Source organism: Aquarana catesbeiana, linkage group LG02 (genome assembly GCF_042186555.1).
Source record: "Aquarana catesbeiana isolate 2022-GZ linkage group LG02, ASM4218655v1, whole genome shotgun sequence".
Lineage (NCBI taxonomy): Eukaryota > Metazoa > Chordata > Amphibia > Anura > Ranidae > Aquarana > Aquarana catesbeiana.
In genome coordinates, this window is record NC_133325.1 from 607020796 (window position 1) to 607048616 (window position 27821).

The 27821-nt window shown below is 44.9% G+C and overlaps 1 protein-coding gene across 5 annotated transcripts in view; it reads right to left on the reverse strand.

Annotated features, from left to right (window-relative positions):
- Nucleotides 1-27821, reverse strand: part of CLCN4 (chloride voltage-gated channel 4) — a 124682-nt gene that overhangs the window by 64261 nt on the left and 32600 nt on the right. For all 5 annotated transcript variants that reach the window (XR_012241739.1, XR_012241738.1, XR_012241740.1 and 2 more), the window contains 2 exons: nucleotides 23475-23574; nucleotides 16271-16458 (listed from right to left, as the gene is read on the reverse strand). Coding sequence is in view for 1 of the 5 variants with exons in the window: in XM_073616353.1 (XP_073472454.1) it covers nucleotides 16271-16458; nucleotides 23475-23574 (288 nt within the window). In the remaining 4 variants the exon portion in view is untranslated. The remainder of the gene's footprint in view (nucleotides 1-16270; nucleotides 16459-23474; nucleotides 23575-27821) is intronic.

A 27821-nucleotide genomic window follows, 5' to 3' on the forward strand; every position in this document is an offset into this window, starting at 1 on the left:
TTGATCCAACTTTACACACTGGATCAACGTTGCATCCAAGCATTGCAGGTACCTTTTTCAAAGTTTCTGATTTTCAAAGTTGCATAGATGGGAACGGGTACCATTAAAATCAATGGGATGTGATTATCATGCGACTTTGGACACATAGTCACATGAAAAGTCACGTTTCCACTATTGCGACCACAAAGTTGCACAATTTAGAGTGCGACTTTGATGCAACTTTGAGTGCAGCTTTGATCCAACTTTATACTCTCTGGATCAAAGACGCAATCAAAAGTCGCATCAAAGCATTGCAGGTACCTTTTCAAATTTGCTGATTTTCAAAGTCGCATAGATGGGAACGGGTGCCTTTGAAATCAATGGGCTGTGACTTGTCATGCCACTATGTGTCCAAAGTCGCATGACAAGTTGCACTAGTGGAAACAGAGCCTTAGTGTGGTTGCCTGTACTATGATCATTGTAGACTGTGAGCTGAGACCCCAGAGCACTTCCAGCTACACTGACAGTACCCCCCTCCCCCCTCGTGTTCAGCTCCCTTCTCCTCTGCACAGTTATACTGTGTGTGTGCACCTCCCTCCCCCCACCTGTACAATGCATCCTTACTGATGAGAGGACACTGGGCAGGAACCTATGATCAGCTCCTCCCGTCCTGTATACGCCCACTGGCTACACAGGCACAATGTCCCTCCCAGCAAGTGATGTCACTAGCTGTCATTAACCACACCCACTGGCTGAGTTTAGTCTCAGAGGGAAGTAGAATAGAAGTCATGTGACGGCACTGGTTGCTGCAAAATAAAGGTAGAAAAACTGGGATTTTTTCATTTTGAGACATAAGGCTGAACTTCACTCACATTAATGATTGCAGGGTGAGAATTTAAGTGTTAGGGTGGACTTCCACTTTAACCACTTGTTTACTGGGCACTTAAAACCCCCTCCTGCCCAGAACAATTTTCAGCTTTCAGCGCTTTCACTCTTTGAATGACAGTTGCGCGGTCATGCAACACTATACCCAAATTAAATTTTTATAATTTTTTTCACACAAATAGAGCTTTCTTTTGGTGGTATTTAATCAACACTGGGGTTTTTATTTTTTGCCTAACAAACAAAAAAAGACGAAAAATTTTGAAAAAAAAAAAAAATCATGTTTCATAGTTTGTTATAAAATTTTGCAAACAGGTAATTTTTCTCCTTCATTGATATGCGCTGATGAGGCGGCACTGATGGGCACTGATAGGCTGCACTGGTGGGCACTGATAGGCTGCACTGATGGGCACGGATAGGCACAGATTAGGCGGCACTGATAGGCACAGATTAGGCGGCACTGATAGGCACAGATAAGGCAGCACTGATAGGCACAGATAAGGCGGTACTGATGGGCACAGATAAGGCGGCACTGATGGCCACTGATGGGCCATGATGGGTGGCACTGATGGGCACTGAAGGGCACTAAACGGTGTTGCTGATAGGTACCACTGATAGGTGGCACTGATGGGCACTGGTAGGTGACACTGATGGGCACTGGTAGGTGACACTGATGGGCAGCACTGTTGAGGCACTGGCTGGTGACGTTGATAGGTGGCACTGTGGGCACTTATAGGTGGCACTGTGGGCACTGATAGGTGGCACTGTGGACACTGGTAGTTGGCGCTGGTGGGCACTGGTAGACGGCACTGTTGTGCACTGGTATGTGGCACTGGCAGGTGGCAAAGGTGGGCACAGATGAGCTGGCGGCTGCTCTCCTTGATCGGGACCGATGTCCCTCTGACAGCCGCCGGTGATCAGCTTTATTTTTTCCTCCTCACGATGGCGATTACTAACTCTGTTTACATCACATTATCAGTTGTCATTGGCTGACAGCTGATCACATGGTAAGGGATCGACCCCTTACTCCGATCTGTGATCACAGAGCGCACCACGCACGTCCTCCAGGGGGCGCGCAGGCCGCTCGAGCACGGGAGGAAGTCTATTGACGCCCTCCCGGCAAAGTAGGTCCGTGCTGTAGCTGCTATATCGCGGATCTGAAGCGGTTAATACTGTAAATAATAACATGTTATTTGATTTTTACTCCAGGATTATTATATAATGAGTTTAGAAATTCTAGAGAAATGTTTCAAAAATGCATTACAATTTAACTAAACCCATTCGATTTTAGTCGACTAAAATTATTTTAGTTGACTAAAATGTACTGGAACTTTTTTTTTTAACTCTTTTTATTGAGGAAAATGTAAATACGGTATTAAAAATAAGCTTCTCAGGTAAGCCAGTCTAATGTAACTACCCCTTCGAGGGACTTACCACTGATCCCCCCTCCAGGGGATCTTTGCAATGCACCAATTTTTTCTCCCCAGCCCGCTGCGGATCTCAAAAAGATTCTCAGCGCACCTGGGATCACAACAAAAACTGGAGGCAAGACAACTTCCAGGTGATTAACTTATCTTCCTGCTCACTAACAGAAGATCAGACCAGGGTTCTTAGCCTTGGTCTGTCATTCTGTCCTGACCAGGAGGTTGATTCTTTTGAAGTCATAAAAGATATAAATTTGTTTGCCCGTAAATTAATGTTCAAAGTAATTTATAAGGATCAGTCGAATCCTATTAGTCCGAAGATATTTGGAAAAACAAAACCATCAACGAAATTAGTACCTTAAATGACCTTATGGGACTGTGGGAGAAGAATAACGCCTTAGGTGACCCTTTAGAGGATCCTTCTTCTGATCCGTTACCATCTTTGGATTCCCAATTTGAGAGAAGCTTTCCTTCACCCTCTCTATACAAACCTAAATCACGATGTTTCCCTGTGCTCCAGGGAAATCCAAGTATCTGGGCATTCACTCAGCAAGTAACGAAGGAAATCCAAAGTACCAAATGGAAACGATCTAATAGAGAATCCAATCTTGACCCGATTTAACGTAGAGCTTTAATCTCCTTAAAAAATAATGATCAGTTGATCATTAAACCTTCTGATAAAGGAGGCAACATAGTTGTTATGAATATTGAAAACTGTAAAGCTATGGTCATGGATCTCCTAATTAATCGCCAATGGTACAGACCTATTCCTTTAGCCCAGGTTAAATATTCCCATACAAAATATCGCATTCTAATAACCCGAGCGTTCTTTGACAATGTAATCAATAAAAAAAAACTTGTGAATTTCTAACTGTGAAATTGCCAAGGTTGCCAACCTTATACACCTTGCCAAAGATACAAAAAAGTCCTATTTCCTCCGTGACATCCTATTCTCTCAGGCAATGGCTGTTTAACGGAACCAGCAAGTCAGGTAATTGATGACTATTTATGGCCGCATGTAAAATCTTTGAGTTCATATATTCAGCATACTGCGGACCTTCTACGATCTCTTGATGGGCTGTCCATTCCGGAGGGAGCCTGGCTGGTCCCTATAGATGTGCAGGCCCTCTACAACTCGATTCCCCACAAGTTGGGGGTTCAAATTGTCAATGACTTCCTATCTGAGCGGGGGCCCCAGGCAAGGGCATATAACAACAACAACTTTATTGCCGAGCTTCTGCTCTTTATTCTTATCAACAATATTTTTACCTTTGTCTGCTCCCACTACCTCCAGGTGCAGGGGGTTGCGATGGGGACTAAATGTGCCCCATCGTATGCCAACCTGTACCTGGGGGGGTGGGAGCAGGAGATTTTTTCTTCAGATAGTTTTGCTGAGTGCTTTGATAAAGTACTAATCTGGAGACGGTTCATAGACGATATTGGACAGGAACCAATGATGAATTAACTACTTTCCTGAAGAAATTGGAAAATAATTCCTATCATTTAAAATTTTCTCTGGCTTGTAATCAGGGGTCAATTGACTTCCTCGATATCACAATATATGCAAACTCAGATGGCACTATTGGCTCATCTCTTTACAGAAAACCGTTGGCAGGAAATACAATCTTGCATGCAACCAGCTCTCATCCTGAGTCTCTGATTCACAGCATACCCTACAGTCAATACTGAGGAAGAATTGTAGCAGGGGTGAAGATTTTGAACAGGAGGCAAAAGCACTCCAGAATCGTCTCCTGAATAGGGGATACAGCAAGGCATGCCTTAAAAAAGCCTACAAAAGAGAAAAACAAAAAGACAGAAGGAACTTAATTCACTCAAAAAAAACTTTTAAAAACAAACAAATGTGCGTTTAATTACAAGATTTGCAGGGGAACATAAAAAGATTTGTAGAATAGTTCAAAAATACTGGCATTTACTTGCTACAGATGAGGTTCTGTCTAGATACGTGGGGGCCTAACCCCAAATTACTTACCATAAATCGAGGTCCCTCAAAGACCAACTGGTGCATAGTCATCTAAGTCCTAGAGTAAAACAAACACGCAAGGGTACTTACCCCTATGGAAGATGCAACTTCTGTAGTCTCTTAATCAATACTGCAGAGGTGGCTCTTCCTAATGGTCAAGTATACAAACCTAGCTTTTATGCAACGTGCAAGACAGTGGGTGTTGTTTACTATATGAAATGTGAATGCGATGCATTTTATGTAGGAAAAACAAAAACACCCTTTTTTCACCGAATTAGAGATCATGTCTCTCTTCTGAACAAGAACAAGAAAAAAATGGAAACACCAATCAGTAGGCATATGGGACTGTTTCATGCCTTTGATGTTTCCAAAATGAAATTTGCTCTAGAATATGTACCTGATTTTGATAGAGGTGCAGATATTGATAGGGTGCTCCCCCAACGTGAATCCAAATGGATACATACCTTATCTGCTCCTATCCACCCAGGCTTAAATTAATTTCTTAGCTTTAAGCCTTTTCTATAGTGATACAGCCATTGTTCATGGGGACTTTTTTCTCCTAGTTAAAATTGTGTTTCTAAACCTTAAAACATCTGTAATATAATAATTGTTAATGGACTGGACAGTTTATTAATACTCTTGGTGCCCAGGGATGGACCATAGCCGTGTTAGGTAAACAAAAATCTAAATATACATTGTAACGAGCCCCTTGCTCGCTCGATTCCACTCTCCTGACACTCCTCTGCGGCTATAGAATCAGACTGCCGAACGCAACATCTGATGGTTCGGTCATCCATGCTCCGGGATCAGAACTACAGCTATGTGCCGTTCTAATCCAGTTGTGTAGCTCAGAACAAACACCAGGCAGGCTGTATGTAAGTTCAACCATTTATTCTCTCTTTATTGACAGGAATACAGTCTCTTTTATACAATAAAAGAGGAGCTGCTCATATTACTCTAACAATACAGCTGTAACCTAATTAACCTAATTAACATGAGCTAATTAACTAATCAATCAACATTATCACAATAGCAGAGTTAATTAACACAAGCAACAATGGGGATCTAATGACTCTTAGATCCCATACTAGAGACTTATTTACAATACACATTCTAGCAGGCAACAGACAGGTAGCTGGAATTGATGACATTAGCATTTAACAGTAGGAGTCCCAACAGTATGAATCAGTCACTATTCCAATATGGCAAATCCAGGGTCCCCAGATTCTGTGTGTCCTGGGGGACCAGGACCCGAATCCACAGTAATACCACCTCAAGGGTCCCCAGGCATACAGCTCACAAAGAGCACTGTTCCCCCAAATGCCAGGGCCCACGATCGATCGGCAAGAGGCTAGCATTCAGTCCCCTCCAAAAGTCTCTCTCCCAGCTAGGTCTGTCACATTTCTCCCCTTTCGGCAGGAGACTAACACAGGAGGAGACCCCAGACGGGTTGAATCCGAAGTTAGTCAGTAGTTCCAGTCCTCTAATGCCTGTACCCACACAGTACCCCAAACAAATTGTTCCAAACAAAGCATTACTCACCCTGCCAACCTCTGCCTCTCTCAGAGAACATATCTGCCGCTGGGGAGAGGCCTGGACTGGCCCTTCTCCCTGGAGTCCTTTCTGCCGCTGGAGAGAAGACAGGGTGTCTGGGCTCACTCCGTCATGCTGTTGGGGATCTGGGCCGATTGCCCAGCATCCCTAGGGTATATAGGTGGAGACTGAAGTCCCATCCACCTTCACAGGAAATCCATCCTCTGTTAGTTGAGGGCAGAGGCCAGCAGTACTGGGCCCTGTTGCCAGCCCTTCTGCTGGAAACCCCACACCATCTGCTCCGGCTAACTGTTGGGGAGGGAGGCCGACTGCCCCACCTCCCTGGAACTCTGTAGTTGTTGCCGGTGCTGGGCAGAGGTTGGTAGCACTCTGCCCTGTTGCCAGCACTTCTGCTGGGGACTCCGCATCCTTCGCTCCAGCTAACCGTTGGGGCAGGAGGCTGGCTTCCTCCACTCCCAAACTGTGTAGCTGCCATTGGGGAGGTGAGCCGGCTGCTTCCTTTTCCATTCCCTCATCTGGATGTTGGGACGATATGTCTATGGTACTGTCTCCCAGGTGCACGGATCTTTGCTGGGGAGGAAAGACCACTTCCTCCACCCTGGCCAACTGTTGGGGAGGGAGGACGAACACCTCCTCTCCCTTCTCCCCCTGTATCCTGATCTGCTGCTTGGAAGTGACCACCTCCTTCTCACCCTGAGCCTCCAGAACCGCTGCAGGTGTAGGGCAGAGATCTTGGACATTCTGTCCAGTTGCCAGCACTTCAGCTGGGGAAGTTCCTTGTAACTTCACAGATACTTCTGTTGGTGCTGGGCAGGGCACAGTGAAGTTTGGCCCTAATAACAGCTCTTCTTCTGCTGGAGGCTCACCAGGTTGTTCTTCCTCAGCAGAAAAGTCTATCAAATCCCCTGTCTCTGCAACTGGTGTCTGGGGATAAAGGTTCATTATCTCCTCTCCGTGGAACCCAGAAGATGCTATCAGTGCTGGGCAGAGCACAGTGAAGTTTGGCCCTAATAACAGCTCTTCTTCTGCTGGAGGCTCACCAGGCTGTTCTTCCTCAGCAGAAAAGCCTATCAAATCCCCTGTCTCTGCAACTGGTGTCTGGGGATAAAGGTTCACCATCTCCTCTCTGTGGAACCCAGAAGATGCTATCAGTGCTGGGCAGAGGTTAGCAGAGCTCTGCCCTGCTGTCAGCACTTCAAGTTTGGGGGCGGCAATCTTTAGATTTTCCACTGCCGATTAACTGGCATTCTGCTGGACAGGCACATTCCTCCATCCAAGATCATCCAATACAGAAACAGGTTCATCAAGGTCAGTCAGCACTTGCTGCATCCGCCATAAGACCTCCGCTTCCATAGCTGCGGGGGCAGGTTGGGAAAGCACACTGTTACTCTGCCACATTGTCAACTCTTCAGCCAGGATTTCAGAGTTGTCATCTGGTATTTCCTGATAGTCCCAGGCAAAGGGAGCACCACCCTGCTGCTAAGCAGAGTCTAACAGATGTCTGTAGGCGATCTCCAGCTCCCATTCCTGAACGGTCAGAAACTCCAAATCTTCCTGTGCCCAGTGCACTTCCGAGACATTCAGTCTTCGCTCTCTGTGCTCCATTATTTCCTCCAAACGCCACTCCCGATCACTCCCAAAGTCAGGGTCTCTGGACAGCCTCCAGTATAACAATCCCAGGCCATCGTAGTCAAAGCCTTCCGTGGGACTGTCATCCGCTGTCCACGGGCACACTTGGGCTACATACCACTGGAGGGCTCTGTAGCTCTCGTCCAACCGCATTTCTGCCCGGATCAGCCTGCTTAACTCAGCTGTCCACTCCTGGTTCGGCCGTTCCCCCAATAACAGCAATCTTACTTCATACTGCGACCAGTACCTTACATGGATGGAGGGGAGAACTTTTCCCTGGTGTCGCTGCTCACGGGCTAGCGCTTCCTTCCAGAGTTCACAGCGGATAAAATCAAACCATTTCAGCAGGACCTGCTCTGATACTGGTCCTCTGTGCTGTATCTGCATCTCTCGCAACCTCCTTCTGAATTCCTCTTCCATGGTGGCTGGTATCTGTACCTCTCCTCTCCTGCTATCTGGACCTTGGATCCAGGTGATGGTTTGGATGTGTTCTCGGCAAGGAAGCACGATCCCACCATTCCCTCCATGGCTCTCAAGTAAGTCTTTCAGCGTGGCTCTCCTGCAGGCTGGTTTGGAGTGTCCCAGTAACTGGAGAGCAAATCCCACGGCTGCCAACCAATGTAACAAGCCCCTTGCTCGCTCGAATCCACTCTCCCGACACTCCTCTGCGGCTATAGAATCAGACTGCAGAACGCAACATCTGATGGTTCGGTCATCCGATGCTCCGGGATCGGAACTACAGCTATGTGCCGTTCTAATCCAGTTGTGTAGCTCAGAACAAACACCAGGCAGGCTGTATGTAAGTTCAACCAGTATTCTCTCTTTATTGACAGGAATACAGTCTCTTTTATACAATAAAAGAGGAGGTGCAGACCTCCTGCTCATATTACTCTAACAATACAGCTGTAACCTAATTAACCTAATTAACATGAGCTAATTAACTAATCCCTTTAGACAGCCTATATGACTCAGACATGACCTTTAGGCCAGACTGGCCATCTTGTAGCTCAGAAAGCCCAATCAACATTATCACAATAGCAGAGTTAATTAACACAAACAACAATGGGGATCTAATGACTCTTAGATCCCATACTAGAGACTTATTTACAATACACATTCTAGCAGGCGACAGACAGGTAGCTGTGGATTACTGTGGATTTGGGTACCAGGACCCGAATCCACAGTAATACCACCTCAAGGGTCCCCAGGCATACAGCTCACAAAGAGCACCGTTCCCCCAAATGCCAGGGCCCACGATCGATCGGCAAGAGGCTAGCATTCAGTCCCCTCCAAAAGTCTCTCTCCCAGCTAGGTCTGTCACATACATCAATAATTTTCTTTATATTCCTTTGGTTATAATCAAATTGCTTCTCTTTCGTAAAGGAATTTTTTTAGTCTTACAATTTTTGTACAATTTATATAGTATTGTATGGAATGGTTTTGGATCGGTTGTATCATATGGACACCCAAGGCGCCTTCTTTGTTGGCTTCCAACAGGTGGCGCCATATCAGCTGTTCCTTGGATCTATCTTATCTAACCATTTCCTCTACAGAGGTAAAAGGTATTTGAGCAGATTCCTCTGCTCTGTCATTTTCGCATCTTCACACCGGGTGACAATTTTGCTAAGGGGCCACCGTAGGTTTTTCCAACTCTGGGCAGGAAATGTAAAGGGGAATGATTGTAAGATCTCTCCTTCATTTCTGGCACCATTCGGCTGCCGCCTGGTGACGTCTGATGTCACTTCCGGTGCGGCGGGATCTGACGTTCAGCTTCACAGGTGTCCTCAGTTCATTTTGGCGCCATTGATTTGGCGCCAGATGAACTGGAGAGGGATATTAAAGGAGGCTTTCACCACTCATTTAGTGTCTAGTCCTCGTGAGGAAAGAAACCTTGGAGGTGCGCTCTTGTGACGAATAGGTATTTGGATCACCGATCGATTTTTTCCTATTTTTTCCTATGCTTTCTGTTCAGACACACTTTTGAATCTGTGCTTATTTAATTTAAGGAAAACCCGGGATATCAATGCCAAGGCCTTCAGGGAATATCTTCCTTCCTGTTGGCTCTTTTCTTTGACAAGGATTTGAAGTTATTCTTCTATTCTATGTATTTGGTTTGGCCAGTTTAAGGTAGGCAATTCCTTCTAGACCCATGTCCCTCGCATCCAATCATAGAGGAACTATTCCTCAGATATTTTTATCTTTATCTATACAGATGGACCCATGGTATATCCTCCTAGCATTTTCTATCCCTCGCTATTATACTCCCAAGTGATCCATTATATCCATCCATACTAAGGGTGTTAGTTCTTCTATTGAATACACAGGTTAGTGTCCAGATCAGTGCATCAATTGTGTTTTATTTTCTGTTCAAGTCTGCAATGATATATAAATATTGTTGTATTAATTTGTATTTTCTTCTTGTATTATAATTTTTTTAAATATGTATTTTCTATTGTAGTGATCGTCTTATATACAGTGCCTGCTGTAAAAGATCTTCTGAAGAAGCCATAAAAGGCGAAACATGTAGAGATAAATCAGATGTGCATTTTTGTCTGTATATTCCATTGATCCAATATATGAATGTTTTATGTATTCAATCTAAAATTTTAATCTATTAAATTTCTGTTTTTTTTTTCTATATCTTTGTCTCATATGTGCTTAACCACTTGCCGACTGGCTCACACCGATATAAGTCGGCAGAAGGGCATGTACAGGCAGATTAACGTACCTGTACTTTGCCCTTTAGGAAGCGGTTTGCGGGCAAGCGCGCCGTGACCTCCGTGAGTGTGATCCCGGGTCCTGCGGACTCGATATCCGTGGGTATACCCGCGATTGTCTCACAGAGAGGATTCTTTACATCAGCATTTTCCCGTTCTGCCTAGTGACAGGACACTGATCACCACTCCCTGTAATCGGGAGCGGTGATCAGTGTCGTGTCACACATAGTCACGCCCCTCCCACAGTTAGAATCACTCCCTAAGACACACTTAACCCCTTCACTGCCCCTTAGTGGTTAACCCCTTCACTGTCAGTCACATTTACACAGTAATCAATGCATTTGTAATTGCACTGATCCCTGTATAAATGTGAATGGTCCCAAAATCACACCAAAAGTGTCCAATCTCTCCACCACAATGTTGCAGTCATGATAAAAATCGCTGATCGCTGCCATTACTAGTAAAAAAAAAAATTATTAATAAAAATGCCATAAAACTATCCCCTATTTTGTAGACGCTATAACTTTTGCACAAACCAATCAATAAAGGCTTTTTGCGTTTTTTTATTTTTACCAAAAATATGTAGAAGAATACGTATTGGCCTTATTTTTTGTGGATATTTATTATAGCAAAAAGTAAAAAATAATGCATTTTTTTCAAAATTGTTGCAATTTTTTTGTTTATAGCGCAAAAAATAAAAACCACAGAGGTGATTAAATACCACCAAAAGAAAGCTCTATTTGTGGGGAAAAAAGGACGTCAATTTTGTTTGGGAGCCACGTCGCACGACCGCGCAATTGTCAGTTAAAGCGACGCAGTGCCGAATCGCAAAAAGTGCTCTGGTCTTTGGGCAGCCAAATGGTCCGGGGCTTAAGTGGTTAAAAAGTCCCAAAATAACCTTTCTACAGTATATTAAAAATAAGATGATTCACAGGATCAGCTACTGTATGTAAGATACAATAACGAAACACAAAATATCAAAACATACTGTCTCACAAATGTAGAGACCGAGCAAACGTTTGACAAATCAACCACATCAGTACCTGGCTACGTACATAGACTTACACTTGACTATAGCAAGATCAATAGCAACAGTGTTCAGGAAGAGGAGGCTTCTAACAGATTAACAAATTATTCTATACAGGCAGAGTAGAGGAGCTCCAAACATCCCAAACTTTATTATATTTTTTGGGGCAACCTCTATGCTCAAATACTAGCTCCACATAAGGCAAAATTTGGTTGACTTATTGCTTCCAATGGCGCACCAAGGGAGGAGTTGGCTGGATCTAAGTGTTATAGATTTACGGGCCAGAAAGAGCCTTCCTCTCAATAAAATGCTCATATATCTTCGCCAAGAATATTTAAAAGACACACCTCCGGGATCAAGGGTACTTTTATGGATAATATTGTGGATAAAATATCATTAAAGCGGGGGGGTCCACCTATCTATCTTTTTTTTTTTTTTTAGTTCATTCACAAACTTTTCTTCTCAGCATTACATACTCACATATTGTGTGTAATATGTCCGCCTGTGTCAGATTTCGTCGGAAAGAATAACTTATATTATTCACTGCAGGCGGTTTCCATCTTCATTGTGGGCATTTGAAGCCCACAAGCATTTATTTCCTGGATGTGGTGAATGCTGTGCTCCCATCATTCACCGCTCGTTCCCGCACATGCTCAGTGGCATCCTGGGAAGCCTGAGACTAGCTCCCAGGAGTCTGAGAGAGGCTAGAAACACGCCTACTCCCACGGGAGGAGAACCAGGAAGTGCAAAGAAGAATAGAAAAATAAAAGGTAATTACGGCGATTTCAATTTTCTTAAACGGCATGTCAGCATCTAGGCAAGGAAGAGAATACATACAGATATTGTTCAAAATTTGGGTGGAACCCCGCATTAACCACTACCTACTGAAGATTTTAGTTGACTAAAAAAGGACTAAAACGAAAACAATTCAGATGACTAAAATAAAACTAAAATTAAAATGACATATTAGTCAAAAGACTATGACTTAAAGCCCCACTGGGGGAAACTATTTTTCCTTTCACATACGTAGTTTTGGGGTGTGCAGCTCACTTTGTCTCTTCCATATGTGTCTTTTTTCTAATGTAAAGACTATGACTAAAACTGAATCAAAATTTGACAGCAAAAGTAACACTGGCCTGATGGTTTCTGCCTTTAACCTGTTCCCGTCTGCGCTATAGCCAAATGACGGCTACAGCACAGACCTACATTGCCGGGAGGCCGTCAGTAGACATCCCCCCCTGTGCACGCTCCCCGCGCGCCCCCTGCAGGGCGCGCGCGTTGCGTGTTGTGATCACTGAGTCAATGAGATCCCAGCCCCTTACCATGTGATCAGCTATCAGCCAATGACAGCTGACCATGTGATGTAAACAGAAAATCGGTGATCATTTTTTTTTCTCCTCACGCTGACAGCGTGAGGAGAAAAAAAAGCCGATCGATGGCTTCTGTGTAAGGGACATCAATCCTGAAGAGGAAGAGGCACAGCCGCCTCATCTGTGCCAACCAGTACCGCCTGCCAGTACCTCCTGCCAGTGCCCACACAGTGCATATAAGTGCCCACCAGTGTATATTATTGCCACCAATCAGTGCCAACTATCAATGCCCACGAGTGCCACCTATCAATGCCCACCGGTGGTGCCAATCAATGCCTCATCAGTACCACCTAACAGTGCTGGCCTATCAGTGTCACCTACCAGTGCCCATTACTGTCCATCACTGCCGCCCATCGCTGCCACCCATCAGTGCCAACTATCGGTGCCACCTATTAGTGCCCTTCAGTGCCACCTATCAATACCCTTCAGTGTTGCCCATCAGTGCCACCTCTCAGTGCCATCTGTCAGTGCCCACCAGTGCCACCTCTCAGTGCCCACCAGTGCCACCTTATCAGTGCCCACCAGGGCCGCCTATCAGTGCCCACCAGTGCCGCCTTATCTGTGCCCATCAATGCAGCCTACCGATGCCCATCAGTGCATCCTATCAGTGGCCATCAGTGCAGCCTCATTAGCGTACATCAATGACGGAGAAAATGTACCTGTTTGGAAAATTTTATAACAAAATATAAAACTGTTTTGTATTTTTATTCCAAATTTTAGGTCTTTTTCATTTTTTTAACAAAAAATAAAAACCCCAGAGGTGATCAAATACTACCAAAAGAAAGCTCTATTTCTGGGGAAAAAATGATAAAAACTGTAATTTGGGTACAGTGTAGCATGGCTGCGCAATTGTCATTCAAAGTGTGACAGAGCTGAAAGCTGAAAATTGGTCTGGGCAGGAGGGGGGTTTAGGTGCCCAGTAAGCAAGTGGTTAAGCTGCAGCACACTCACAAGCTGATAGATACATGAGGTTAGGCAGAGACTGTCAGAGTTGCAGTTTCCATATTTACCTTCAGTCAGGTCCCTCTTAAAGACACTACATCCAGAAGATACAATATACAATGACAGCAGCTGATTCCTCTGTCTCCTGTTATCTTTCTCAGTCATGTAGTACAGTAGCTCTGTTATCTGAGTGCCTCGATAGATTTATTACTAAACATCACTGTAACATACTTGCTGCTAAGCCAAGGTATATATTTTATCAGCTCATCTGCCAATAAAGTGTACATAATAGTAGCTAGCAGGATGCAGATCATTCCAAAGGCCTGTCAGGTTCTTCTAATGTCAGTCACTGCATATTTCCATCTTACATTCATATACTAGAGGCATTATCACTGGGTGAAACAGCTTAATGCGAACTGAAGCTTCATGGTCAGCAACAAGTACATAAATGTTCATAAGTCTGATGGTTTTTGTTCCTAAACCTTTGCACATAAAAATGAACATTAATACCTTCTAACTAATATTTTTCAGGAAACCATAAAAACTTGTACACTACAGAAAAAACATAATTTGCAAGAAGTTGTTAAAAAATGTATGCAGAACAGAAATAAAAAAAGGCAGGGGCGCTTCAAACAACTTTTTTTTTTGGGGGGGGGGTGCTTGGGGTATAAGGCCTTGTGCATACTAGGCGTTATAAAGATGTCATTAGCTTTAGCTATAGAATGCCACGTTTTTGCATTAGCGGTTGCGTTTTTTTAGCAAAACTATACTTCCACAAAAGCCTATGGCTCAAAAACGCTCATTAATGCCGAATAGCTGAGTTTTTTTGTATTTTTCAGGGTTAGCTTGTTTTTACAGCTGAAAAACTCTTTAAACCCACTAGTTCTGGGGGGGGGGGGGTTCCAGCCAGAAAACGCACCCGCCAAAAAACGCTGATAAAAGCTTATGTTTGCATGGACACATAGGATAACATGCTGGGAAGTTTACTGGCTGCAGAAAAAAATGCTTAAAGCCCTAAACAGCAGCTGTAAAAATGTTCAGTTAGCATGAGGCCTAAATGGGGGTACTAATGTGACCTTCACTTGAGAGCATGGCCAAAAATTGGCCATGGCCAATAAAGTTGGTGTTTCTTCACGGTATATGACTTGTAGTGTGGCACCTTTACCCCTTTGTTTAGACAAAATATGAACTGGAGGTACTGGGCATCCTTGCACTCCAAGCCCCCCATACAACAATTTTGTTTTCTGTATTTGTTTACTTTCTTTTCTGCCTGCCCTTCCCCCCAGGATGACCAGTACCTCCAGGTCATATTTTGTCTAAACAAAGGGGTAAAGGTGCCACACTACAAGTCATATACAGTGAAGAAACACCAACTTTATTGGCCATGGCCACTTTTTGACCAAGCCCTCAAGTGAATGTCACATTAGCTCCCCCATTTAGGCCATTTTTACAGCTGCTGTTTTTTGGCTCAATCCATCTTCCAATCCACTCTGACCAGCTTCCCTGACCAGCATCCCCACAACATGATGCTGCCACCATCATGTTTCACGGATGGGGATGGTGTGTTCAAGGTGATGTGTAGGGTTAGTTTTCCGCCACACATAGTGTTTTGCTTTTAGGCCAAAAAGTTCAATTTTGGCCTTATCTGACCAGGGCACCTTCTTCCAATGTTTGCTGTGTCCCCCACATGGCTTCTCGCAAACTGCAAACAGGACTTCTTATGGCTTTCTTTCAACAGTGGCTTTCTTCTTGCCAATCTTACATAAAGGCCAGATTTGTGGAATGCATGACTAATAGTTGTCCTGTGGACAAATTCTCCCACCTGAGCTGTGGATCTCTGCAGCTCCTTCAGAGTTACCATGGGCCTTTTGGCTGCTTCTCTGATTAATGCTCTCCTTGTCCAGCCTTTCAGTTTAGGTGGACAGCCATGTCTTGGTAGGTATGCAGTTGTGCCATACTCTTTCCATTTTTGGATGATAGATTGAACAGTGCTCTATGAGATGTTCAAAGGTTGGGATATTTTTTTATAACCTAACCCTGCTTTAAACTTCTCCACAACTTTATCCCTGACCTGTCTGGTGTGTTTTTTGGCCTTCATGATGCTGTCTGTTCACTAAGGTTCTGTAACAAACCTTTCAGGCTTTCACAGAACAGCTGTATTTATACTGAGATTAAATTACACACAGATGGACTCTATTTACTAATAGGTGACTTCTGAAGACAATTGTTTCCACTAGATTTTAGTTAGGGGTATCAGAGTAAAGGGGGCTGAATACAAATGCACGCCACACTTTTCACATATTTATTTTGAAACAATTTTGAAAACCATTTATCATTTTCTTTCCACTTCACAATTATGTGCCACTTTGTGTTGGTCTATCACATAAAACCCCAATAAAATACATTTACGTTTTCCGTTGTAACATGACAAAATTTGAAAAATTTCAAGGGGTGTGAATACTTTTTCAAGGCACTGTACATGAAGCTTAATCAGCAAGTTCTGTCCAACACTGAAGCATTTAGCCCTGGAAATGTACTGACTGCTGGAGAATGTATGTTGTCCAAGATTCTGTGGTAAATGAAATTATGTTGCTCCCTGCGAAATAATTACTGCCAAATAATTCCTCTGTACAGGCAATTGCAAATTAATCTACAGTAAAAAAAAAAAAGACCTCTAGAAAGTTATTATGTGAACCATTTGGCAATCGAAAAGGAAGAGAATGTTAACTACATCTGGCGATCTGTTAGGAAAACCATTTCTTTACCTCTGCCTGACTGATCAGCAGTTCGGACCATTTCTGCCATTGAGGACATTTATCCCGGTCTTCAAACGTGGCATCGTTTGAAGCCCAGCAGCACTGTTCATGGCTATACCAAAAATCGTTTAGGCAAATCCCCTCTTTCAGATCAGTCATCCAGTCCACAGCTAAGTCAATAACACCTGCCAAGGTACCTAAAGACAAAACAGAATGAGAGTTAGAATCTTTTTTTTATGTTACAAAAATATCATCTCGTGAATGACATACAATTGTTTGGAATCCATGAACCAATTGTTTTTCTTTATTACATATGTAGGCAGGTAGAGTTTTGTGCTGCCCCAGTTGGGAGGGTTAGTGTTAACTTTGTTTCCTGGTTCTTTCTTGGTGGGCTTTCTTGGGTCTGACTCACTGGTCCTGTGCTGTATAAAAATAGGACAGGGATCCTATTCGAGTACTGAAAGTCTGCGGTTTCTGCTCTTACTGTTGCCGGACTCTGTCCTATTGGCCTGCTGAATATGCAGAGTCCAGAGTGACAACTAATGCACTTCTGCCCTAAGGATCCTTCTACAGCTTGGAGGAACTGCTGGAACTTGCAGTCCACTACGAAGATGACAATCCTGGATACTGCCATCATGGACTCTTTCTTGTAAAGGTTTGCTGGGGCAGCCACAAGCCTGAATTAGGGACCAGGGATGTTAGGAAAAGACTGTTGCTAATGCTATTTGGAATGACCAAGTTTTCCAGTAAAGCTTTTGAAATGTTGCCTTTGCCTGGTCTGAAGTTACTCAAGGGGCGTAGTCAGGCCCGGACTGGCCATAGGGCAGACCGGGCATTTGCCCGGTGGGCCGGGGCCGCCCGTTCCGTGGCCTGTTAATGTTTAGGCCGCACAGCGGGAGGTAAGCGGCGACCGCAGCCTGGACAGGGAGAGAGAGAGGGAGCCATGAGAGCCACGCTGTACCCGCACCACCAGAGCACCACGCTGTACTCGCAACACCAGAGAGAGCCATGTTGTACCCGCACCACGAGAGAAAGCCACGCTGTACCTGCACCACCAGAGAGAGTGAGCCATGCTGTACCGCACCACCAGAGAGAGAGAGCCATGCTGTACTGCACCACCAGAGAGAGAGAGCCATGCTGCACCACACCACCAGAAAGAGCCATGCTACACCGCACCACCAGAGAGAGAGCCACGCCCGTTCCCGCACCACCAGAGCGAGAGCCATGCTGTATCGCACCACCATAGATAGAGAGCCACGCTGAACCGCACCACCAGAGAGAGAGAGCCACGCTGTACCCGCACCACCAGAGAGCCACGAGAGCCATGCTGTACCTTACCACCAGAGAAAGCCACGCTGTACTGCACCACCAGAAAGAGAGTGCCATGCTTTCCAGGACCACCAGAGAGAGCAGGTCAATGTCACTGGGCAGTGTGGGCACAATAGGAGACAGACAGTACTAGCATTGTATGGCCACAATAGGACTGGGACACTGTAATATAAAGGGGACTGCACTGTAAAGGGGCACTGTAATTATTACAGTGCCCCTTTACAGTGCAGTCCCCTTTATATCATAGTGTCCCTGCACATTGCAGTGTGGAGGACCGACACCAGCCACCCCATGAATGTCTACCGACATCTTTCCCCCCCGGTCCCTGGAAAAGTTGGCTGCTCAGTCTAAAATGGCCAGGCCTATTTTTTGTCCCAGTCCGGGCCTGGGCGTAATGCAAGTAACCGGCTTGTATAGTGTACAGTTTGGGTCAGCTAAGCACATTGGGGTATGACAATAATGGTACAAGTGTGAAGTTACAAGAGGTTACCAATGGTAACAAAGGTCCCTTTAGCAGCATATTGTAAGCATATGACAGGTGGGATAGCCTCTTGCAGGATGAGTTGTTGTCAGCACTCTCTATGTGAAGTGCACGCATGGAGTCAGTGCTAGGTGGATGGCGGGGTTGCATACCATTGCTGAGAGTGAGTTAGTAGTGATTGTTGTCAGCACTCTTTACGTGAAGTGTATGGATGGAGTCAGCGCTAGTGACATAGCGGGGCACCATACCATTGTTGAGAGTGAGGTAGTTGTGATATGCTGAGCAGGTGGAGAGGGCTTTGCGTGTCCTTCCTAAATGCATCAATGACCGTAGTGGTGTATAATTACATCAAGAGAGTTTACTAGAGTTCAGTGATCTGTTCAAGGCAACCCATGTGTAAGGCAGTGATCCTAACCAAAGTGCCTAGCTTAGCCCAGAAGAACCCACCATGGGGTAGGCTTCTCATGTGATCATAAGCTAGAACAGGGGACATTCTCATTTCTTCAGTAGGCTTGGTGACCCCAGTAACCAGCCGTCGTCTAAGTGAACTGACCACTGGGTATATTCGAAAACCTGACCTGAAAGTAATAATCCCACCAAGATAAGAACATCTGAATGCTTATCTTCCCCTTCCTTACCCATTTACACAAACAGAAATGTTCAGCTAATGCAGTCACTGTTCGGCAGCGCCAGCAGCCATTGATGCTGCAACTGCCCATTGGTGCTGGCAGTGGATTGGGGAATTGAGCGATATGAGTATTCTCTCTGACTCTTGTGGGCTGAACAGCTGAAAATTAAGCCGTCTATAATTTTGCAAACAGGTCATTTTTCTCCTTCATTGATATGCGCTGATGAGGCGGCACTGGTTGGCACTGATAGGCTGCACTGATGGGCACGGATAGGCACAGATAAGGCGGCACTGATAGGCACAGTTAAAGCGGCACTGATAGGCACAGTTAAGTTGGCACTGATAGGCACAGTTAAGGCAGCACTGATGGGGACAGATAAGGCAGTACTGATGGGCACAGATAAGGCGGCACTGATGGCCACTGATGGGCGCTGATGGGTGGCACTGGGTGGCACTGATGGGTGGCACGGATGGGTGGCACGGATAGGTGGGACTGATGGGCACTAATAGGTACCACTGATGGGGGCACTGATGGGCGGCACTGATGGGGGGCACTGATGGGTGGCACTGATGGGCAGTGATGGGCGGCACTGATGGGCACTTATGGGCACTGGTAGTTGATACTGATGGGCACTGATAGGTGGCACTGATGTGCAGCACTGTTGTGGGCGCTGATGGGTGGCACTGATGGGTGGCACTGTGGGCACTGATGGGTGGCACTGTGGGCACTGATGAATGGCACTGTGGGCACTGATGGATGGCACTAATTGATGGTACTGTGGGCACTGATGGGTGACGCTGGTGGGCACTGGTAAGCGTCACTGCTGCCTATTGCTTTGTGACAGATGATCCCCATGATCGGGACTGATGTCCCGATCACGGCTGCCGGTGATCAGGTTTTTTTTTCCTCCTCACGCTGTCAGCGCGAGGAGGAAAAATAGCCGATTACTGGCTCTGTTTACATCACATGATCAGCTGTCATTGGCTGACAGCTGATCATGTGGTAAGGGGTCGGGACCGACCCCTTACTCTGATCTGTGATCAGGTGAGTCTCATAGACTCGCTGATCACCGAGCGCACCGCGCGCTTCCTGCAGGGGGCGCGCAGGCCGCTCGTGCACAGGACGACGTCAATAGACGCAGTCCCGGCAATTTAGATCCGCGCTGTTGCCGTCATTTGGCAATGGCCCATATCTGAAGAGGTTAGAAAAACTAAATGCAGGATTGCCAGTGTAAATGGTTCTTTGGAACTGTAAGGACTGCATAATAACAGAGCTTTTATTACAGCTAACTCTCAAAGATTGTCATTGTGGTAGGAGGAGTTGACAATTAGTAGCTTCCAACATTTTTAAAAGTTTTAGATTCCTATTAACTTTGCAAGATCTGTCATTAAAAAGTAGTTATTTAAAAATGATTGAAACAAGAATGTTCCGTTTAATAAAAAAAAAAAAAAAAAACATTTTAATTAAAAACGTTTAAACTGAAAAGTTAAAAGCACTTTTGTCTATTCAGCTGCAGATCATTGAAACCCGTATGAACTATCAACTGCTTATATGCAGCAATTGGAGGCAGTGGCATCTCCAGCTTTCATATTTAGCGGGGGATATATATATATATAAATATATATATATATATACATATATATATATATATATATATATATATATATATATAAATATGTATATATATATATATATATCCTGGGGCCCTTTCCCACAACGGGCCCTTTCACATGTTCTGCAGTGAACTCCCTTCCTACTGTATTAGGGCTCCCAGGATAGCAGAAAACAAGAGATATATGTCACCAGCATACCAAGAAAATATAAGGGTCCAAAGCAATGGGAGAACTATCAGGGTTGCAAAGGTTGTCTTGCCACCGGGCCCTGGTGTTCTGCCACTGTAGGGTTCCCCAGCCTCCTCTTGCTGTCCTGCCCCTGCTATTGACAGCGCTGGTCTGGCATCTCTTGGAATTTACAGGCTGGTTCTCCTGTCCTAAGGACGGGAGAAATTAGTCTGTTTTTTCAGTAACTGAGAGTCCTGGTGGAGTCCTTCCTGCAACTCTCTCTTCTCCCTGCCAATGAGGATGCAGGGGAAGGAGCAGATCGGTTAGCTGTGGTTGTGTGAGCGCTCGCATTATGCAGTGTCAGTGAGCAGAGGGAGGGGGGAGGAATCACCCGCAGGAGAGCTGACTGGGGATGCTCTCCCTCTCAATAGAGACTGTGTTACTCCAGCGGCAGCCCGAGTAAGATGCGGCGCATCCGCCACGAATGCAAACAAAAAGACATTGCCTTTTTGTAAAAAAAAAAATTAAAAATTAAATTGGGGGGGCACATGGTGGGGCACAGCATAATGTTGGGGGGGGGGGGTCAGTGCCCCTTCTGCCCCCCCTAGGGACGCCATTGGTTGGAGGATGGACATATGTTAGGTAGGTCATGGAATAATAACGTAATCACATTTCGTACTTTTGAAGTGATGTTGTGCTGGTTTCACTATTATCTTCACCATGTAAATCTAAAAAAGTGTTCTATTGAGCCGGTTCACACAGCTCCGGGCATCCGTGGTCCGCTTTGGAAAAGGGTCCTGTGCGTCTTTGGCTCCGTTTCAAGTGCGAATTCAGGCAAAAATTCAGACCTGATTCGCACCTGAATCAGTGTACAGGGACACACCAGACCCCTTGCTGGGACCCACGGCTGTGTCAGTATGAACCCAGCCTTAGGGTTTAAGGAACAGCATAATTCTATATAGTAATCCACAATGCACACTGTTGTTTTGTAAACAGGATGTGAAAAATAAGCAGTGGCAGTGTTGGATCGACTATAAAACTGACAGCGCTGTATAAGTACCTGTAATAAATAAATAAATAAATCTTGCAAAACCCAATCATAAACATGTCTTTGGGCCATATGGGACACAGATAAATGGATTATCAATCATTTTCAATTTTTTAGGCTATCGACTTTACTTGGAAAATATCAGCTTCAGCATATCAACCCAATTCAGGACAACTAAAAAATAAATATTTTTTGTGCTTCAGTGATGGATCCTTACATCTTTAGTTTTATGTTCAAATACCATTTATCAGTTCATTAAACTAAAATGATTGTGCAACAATCATTACTTTCAGCAACGCAACCGATGCTCAGTGAATTTAGCATATAGGCTAGCCCTTCTCAACCAGGGGTCCTCTACAGGTTGCTAGAGGGTCATCAAGCACTGAGCAATTTCTGCCTCTCCAGTAAGTGACCATTTACAGCAATTATGGTTTTAGATATCTGTAAGCGGAGCATTCTTTCCACTAACCACCAGTTTATTAGGGTTCTTCCTCCTGTTGCCCCCAGTGTAAGGAGGCAGTATCGTTCTTCCCATTGACCACTAGTGTAATTGGCCCTTCTATCCACTGACCTCCAGTATAAGAGAGCATTTCTCTCTACTGACCATCCTGGACTGTGCAGGGTGGCCAACAATTAAAAAGCAAAGGTGGTCTCTCTCCCACTGTCCAATAATGTAAGGGGATCATTCTCCAACTGTCCAGAAATGTATGGGGGTTGTTTTCACTGATCACCAATATATGGTGCCAATTCTCTATTAACCACCAATGCAAGTGAACCCTACAATTTTTACTCTCTGCATTTCTTTTCTGGACATGATTTCATTATTTTGGATCGAGTAAGGGAGGGTTATAACCTATGTTGGCTTTTTTTGTCTATCTTTGCCCCATTGGGGAGATTTACGTTCACTTCCCATCCCATAGCCAAAGCAGGAAGTGAGAGGAAATCCCTGCAAATTAAGGGAATCTCTTGGGGACCCCAAGGCCACCAGAACCAGTGTCCAAATTGGAAGATTTCTCCTGTATTACATTTCTGGAGACATAACCATAAATTTGGGATTTTCTTTTTACGTTCACTTTCAATGATAATGGTAAACAGGACAAATAGAGAGAGTAAATTTCCCTAATGGGGGCAGAGATAGCGTTAAATCTGACAAGTGTTCTAATCCCTTTCCACTTCATCCAAAACGAATAAAAAAGTTTTGGCTTTAGTTATACTTTAATACCAAAAATTATTTTGTTGTATAGAGCAGCCCTAGGTGTCAAATACACTAACCAAACCACATCTTTTGCTCTTTTATTTAATCTTATACCTCAACTTAATTTACCCTGAGCTGTAGATAAATCCATTAACAACAGGGTTTCCTTGAGACCTAAAAGTTATATCAAGGGTTCCTCCATGTTAGAAATATTGAGAAAGAATGCCCTAGACATTATTGAAGACAGAGAAATGTGTCATTTGTGCTAATAATAAGAGAAACAGTGACATCTAGAGGAAGTTTATGTTAGTGTTATTGTTCTGAATTTTATTGCTTACATAGTGTGTGTGTGTGTGTGTGTGTGTGTGTGTGTGTGTGTGTGTGTGTGTGTGTGTGTGTTAGGTCCACAATTAGTATTGGGACCCCCAGGTATGTAGCAACATTAATGGCAGTCAGCAAGCATTTTTAAAAACAAAGTCTTTAATTTAATACATATTATATGCTGCAATATTCATTAAACTGTTCTCAAAAGTCGTATTATATTTAGCCTTTAGGTAAACATATAGCACCATTCTGTCACTATCCTTATTCCTCCAACCAGAATTATACTATAATAGATAAAGATATCATCCATAATAGACAAAGACATCATCACACCCCACCCCAGGAGTGTAAAGATATTATTTTGCTATATGAACTCCATCTGTATCTCCAAGCAGTGAGATGCAATACAATAAACATTGACCTTACCTGCTAAGAGTCCAATTTTGAGCATGACAACCCATCCTGACCAAGCATCCAGAAGTCCTTTGATGAATTCCCATACAGACTCCTTGCTTTTGTGTGTGATCTAAAAAAAAAGTAATTATTATTAATAAACAAAACAGTGAAAATGCAATCCTGTTATTACTCAAATTTCCACCAACAAACTGTAGCCTCCTCAGCCAATCAAACTTGGACCAAAATACTGATCATTTGGAATTCATTTCCTCAACAGTTGCTATCGTTTCCCCAGGATAAGGCCAACACCAGATGTTTCTCCTAAATACATAAGATAAGGTGTCTATACCCAGCCCATTATGCATAGGGCAGCAATCTAACCCCCTTGTGTCATTGTTTAAATATGTAAAGTGTTTCTAAACCAAAGAGAAAAAAAATTGTTTTGTAGCTTACCAGTCCTTAGATGTGGTGGCTGTTTCGGTTTTCTTTTTTCCATGCTTTTTTCTTCCTCATTTTCACCTGGTGGTCCTGCCAATAACACACTTCTAGTCCTGGAGTGGCAAGACTCACTAAGTGTACTGTATATATGGGGAAGCAGCGTTGTCACCCTAGGACAAAAAGTGTGAAAACACCTCCCCCTTTCTTCATCTCAGAATCACAGGAGGAGATGTTTTGTAGTTCACAGAGAGAACTGGGAAGGACTGATAACACTGGCAGGACCAAAAGGTTTTTTTTTTTTCTCTCATCAAAAAGATAAATAGCAAAACACTTTTTACCACACCCAGGCCAATAAGAAAAATGAAAGTGTTGCTAAACCCAGGACCCTGCATTCATTATATCTGGTCTCCCACAGTACACAGAACATGGAAATGCAATTATTTTAGTAACTATAAACTGCTACATACCTTTTCTCATCAACAGTTAGAGCAGTCTTGTGACTTTTATCAGTGTCCAGCCCAGCACTGATTAAAGCTTTTAGGAGGAGTTTTCTGACTGCCCTATGAGACTGCAAGACCCCTGACTCTGGACAGTGCCCTCTCTAGCAATACACACCAAACTGAGCATGTGCAGCCTGATTCCACAGGCTCTGTGTTATCAGGAAATTATAAGTGGACCTTGGAAGGAGGGGAGGATCAGAGAAGACAGGATCAAACAGCCTTTTTACACAATGCAGAGGATTAACCCCTTAGTTTCCACAGAGAGTATAACAAGCATGCTTAACTGCATATGCAGAATGACTTTACTGTTGTGGGTTTAGTAACACTTTAATTGTTTATACAGTGCCTTGAAAAAATATTCATACCCATTTAAATACAGTATTCCACATTTTGTTATGTTACAACCAAAAATGTAAATGTATTTTATTGGGATTTTATGTGATAGACCAACACAAAGTGGCACATGATTGTGAACTGGAAGGAAAATTATAAATGGTTTAAAAATTTTTTTACAAATAAATATCTGAAAAGTGTGGCACGCATTTGTATTCAGCCCCTTTACTCTAATACCCCTAACTAAAATCTGGTGGAACCAATTGCCTTCAGAAGTCACCTAATTAGTAAATAGAGTCCACCTGTGTGTAATTTAATCTCAGTTTAAATACAGCCAGTTTAAATACAACCAGTTTAAATACAGCTGTTCTGTGAAGCCTTCAGAGGTTTGTTACAGAACCTTAGTGAACAAACGGAATCATGAAGGCCAAGGAACACACCGGATAGGTCAGGGATAAAATTTTGGAGAAGTTTAAAGCAGGGTTAGGTTATAAAAAAATATCCCAAGCTTTGAACATCCAACGGAGCACTGTTCAAACCATTATCGGAAAATGGAAAGAGTGTGGCACAACTGCAAACCTACCAAGGCATGGCCGTCCACCTAAACTGACAGGCCGGGCAAGGAGAACATTAATCAGAGAAGCAGCCAAGAGGCCCATGGTAACTCTGGAGAAGTTGCAGAGATCCACAGCACAGGTGGGAGAATCTGTCCACAGGACAGCTATTAGTCGTGCACTCTACAAATATGGCCTTTATGGAAGTGTGGCAAGAAGAAAGCCATTGTTGAAAGAAAACCATAAGAAGTCCTGTTTGCAGTTTGCGAGAAGCCATGTGGGTGACACAGCAAGTATGTGGAAAAAGGTGCCACCATGAACACATCATCCCCACCGTGAAAAATGGTGGTGGCAGCATCATGTTGTGGGGATTCTTTTCTTCAGCAGGGACAGGGAAGCTGGTCAGAGTTGATGGGAAGATGGATGGAGCCAAGTACAGGGCAATCCTAAAAGAAAACCTGTTATGCAGCGTACACACGAGTGGACTTTCCGACCGGACTGGTCCGACGGACCGAATCCGGCGGACAATCCGACCGTGTGTGGGCTGCATCAGACTTCCGACGGACCATTCCGGTCGAAAATCCGATGGACTTTAGATTTGAAACCTGCTTCAAATCTTTATGTCGTAACTCCAACGGACTCAGTTCCTAACGGAAAGCCTGTTCGTCTGTATGTTGGTCCGACAGACCAAATACGAAGCAAGGGCAGGGTACTATATCTCGCGCTCGCTGCGATGATGGTCCTTAGGTCTGGTATGGATTTTAAGGGGAGCCCCCTACGCCGAAAAAACGTCGTGGGCCCCCCCCCAAAATCCATACCAGACCCCTATCTGAGCACGCAGCCCGGCCGGTCAGGAAAGGGGGTGGGGACGAGCGAGCGCCCCCCTCCTGAACCGTACCAGGCCGCGTGCCCTCAACATGGGGGGGTGGGTGCTTTGGGGGATGGGGTTGATGAGGACAAGGGTCTCTTCCCGACAACCCTGGCCATTGGTTGTCGGGGTCTGTGGGCGTGGGGCTTATTGGAATCCGGGAGCCCCCTTTAATAAGGGGGCTCCCAGATCCCGGCCCCCCCACCCTATGTGAATGAATATGGGGTACATCGTACCCCTACCCATTCACCTAGGGAAAAAGTGTCAATAAAAAAACACACTACACAGGTTTTTAAAGTAATTTATTAGACAGCTCCGGGGGTCTTCTTCCGACTTTGACGCTCTCTCCGGCCTCTTCTCCCAGTGTCCGGTTCTTCTCCGGCTCTCCGGGCCTCTTCTCCCGTTGTTCAACCTCTTCTCCCGCTGTCCGGTTCTTCTGCCAGCTTCTCCGCCATCTTCTGCCGCTCTTTTGCTAGCGGTGGCCCAGACTTCTGCATCGTCTTCTTCCCTCTTCTCTTTTTCCGATGTTAACACGACACTCTCTCCCGCTGTAATAGTGTGTGAGCGCCCTGAAATGACTTATATAGGTGGTGACCCCGCCCCTTATGACGTCACAGTCCCTGGGCATGCTGGGACTGTGACGTCATAAGGGGGCGTGCTTAACATCACCCAGTGACCACACCCCCTTATGACGTCACAGTCCCAGCATGCCCAGGGACTGTGACATCAAAAGGGGGCGGGGTCACCGCCTATATAAGTCATGGTGGAGCGCTCACACACCATTACAGCGGGAGAGAGTGTTGTGTCAACATCGGAAGAAGAGAAGAGGGAAGAAGACGACGCAGAAGTCCAGGCCACCACTAGCAAAAGTGCGGCAGAAGATAGCGGAGGAGCCGGCAGAAGAACCGGACACCAGGAGAAGAGGTTGAACACCAGGAGAAGAGGCCAGAGAGCGGGAGAAGAACGGGACACCGGGAGAAGAGGCCAGAGAGAGCGGTGAAGTTGGAAGAAGACCCCCGGAGCTGTCTAATAAATTACTTTAAAAAACTGTGTAGTGATTGGCTACTATGCACATCTGCATCATATTTTGCACTCTCCAGTTTTAGTAAATCAACCCCTAACTGAGAGCCTGTAGGAGTTCTATAGTGAGCTTTGACCTGGATATTAAAATCTTGTCTCTGCAGCCACAGATTATTAATAACTGAGTAAAGAGTTCTTCACTTCATGAGATGAAGAAATGTTTAGGTATGGGGAAAAGTGAAAAAGAACATGATACTCCAGACAAAGTAGCCCTTTATTGACACTTTTTCCCTAGGTGAATGGGTAGGGGTACGATGTACCCTATACTCATTCACATAGGGTGGGGGTCCAGGATCTGGGGGCCCCCTTATTAAAGGGGGCTCCCAGATTTCGATAAGCCCCCCGCCCGAAGACCCCGACAACCAATGGCCAGGGTTGACGGGATGAGGCCCTTGTCCTCATCAACATGGGGACAAGGTGCTTGGGGTGGGGGGGCCGCAGAGCGCCCCCCTCCTCCAAAGCACCCACCCCCCCATGTTGAGGGCATGCGGCCTGGTACAGTTCAGGAGGGGGGGCGCCCGCTCGTCCCCACCCCCTTTTCTGACCGGCAGGGCTGCGTGCTCGGATAGGGGTCTGGTATGGATTTTGGGGGGGACCCCACACC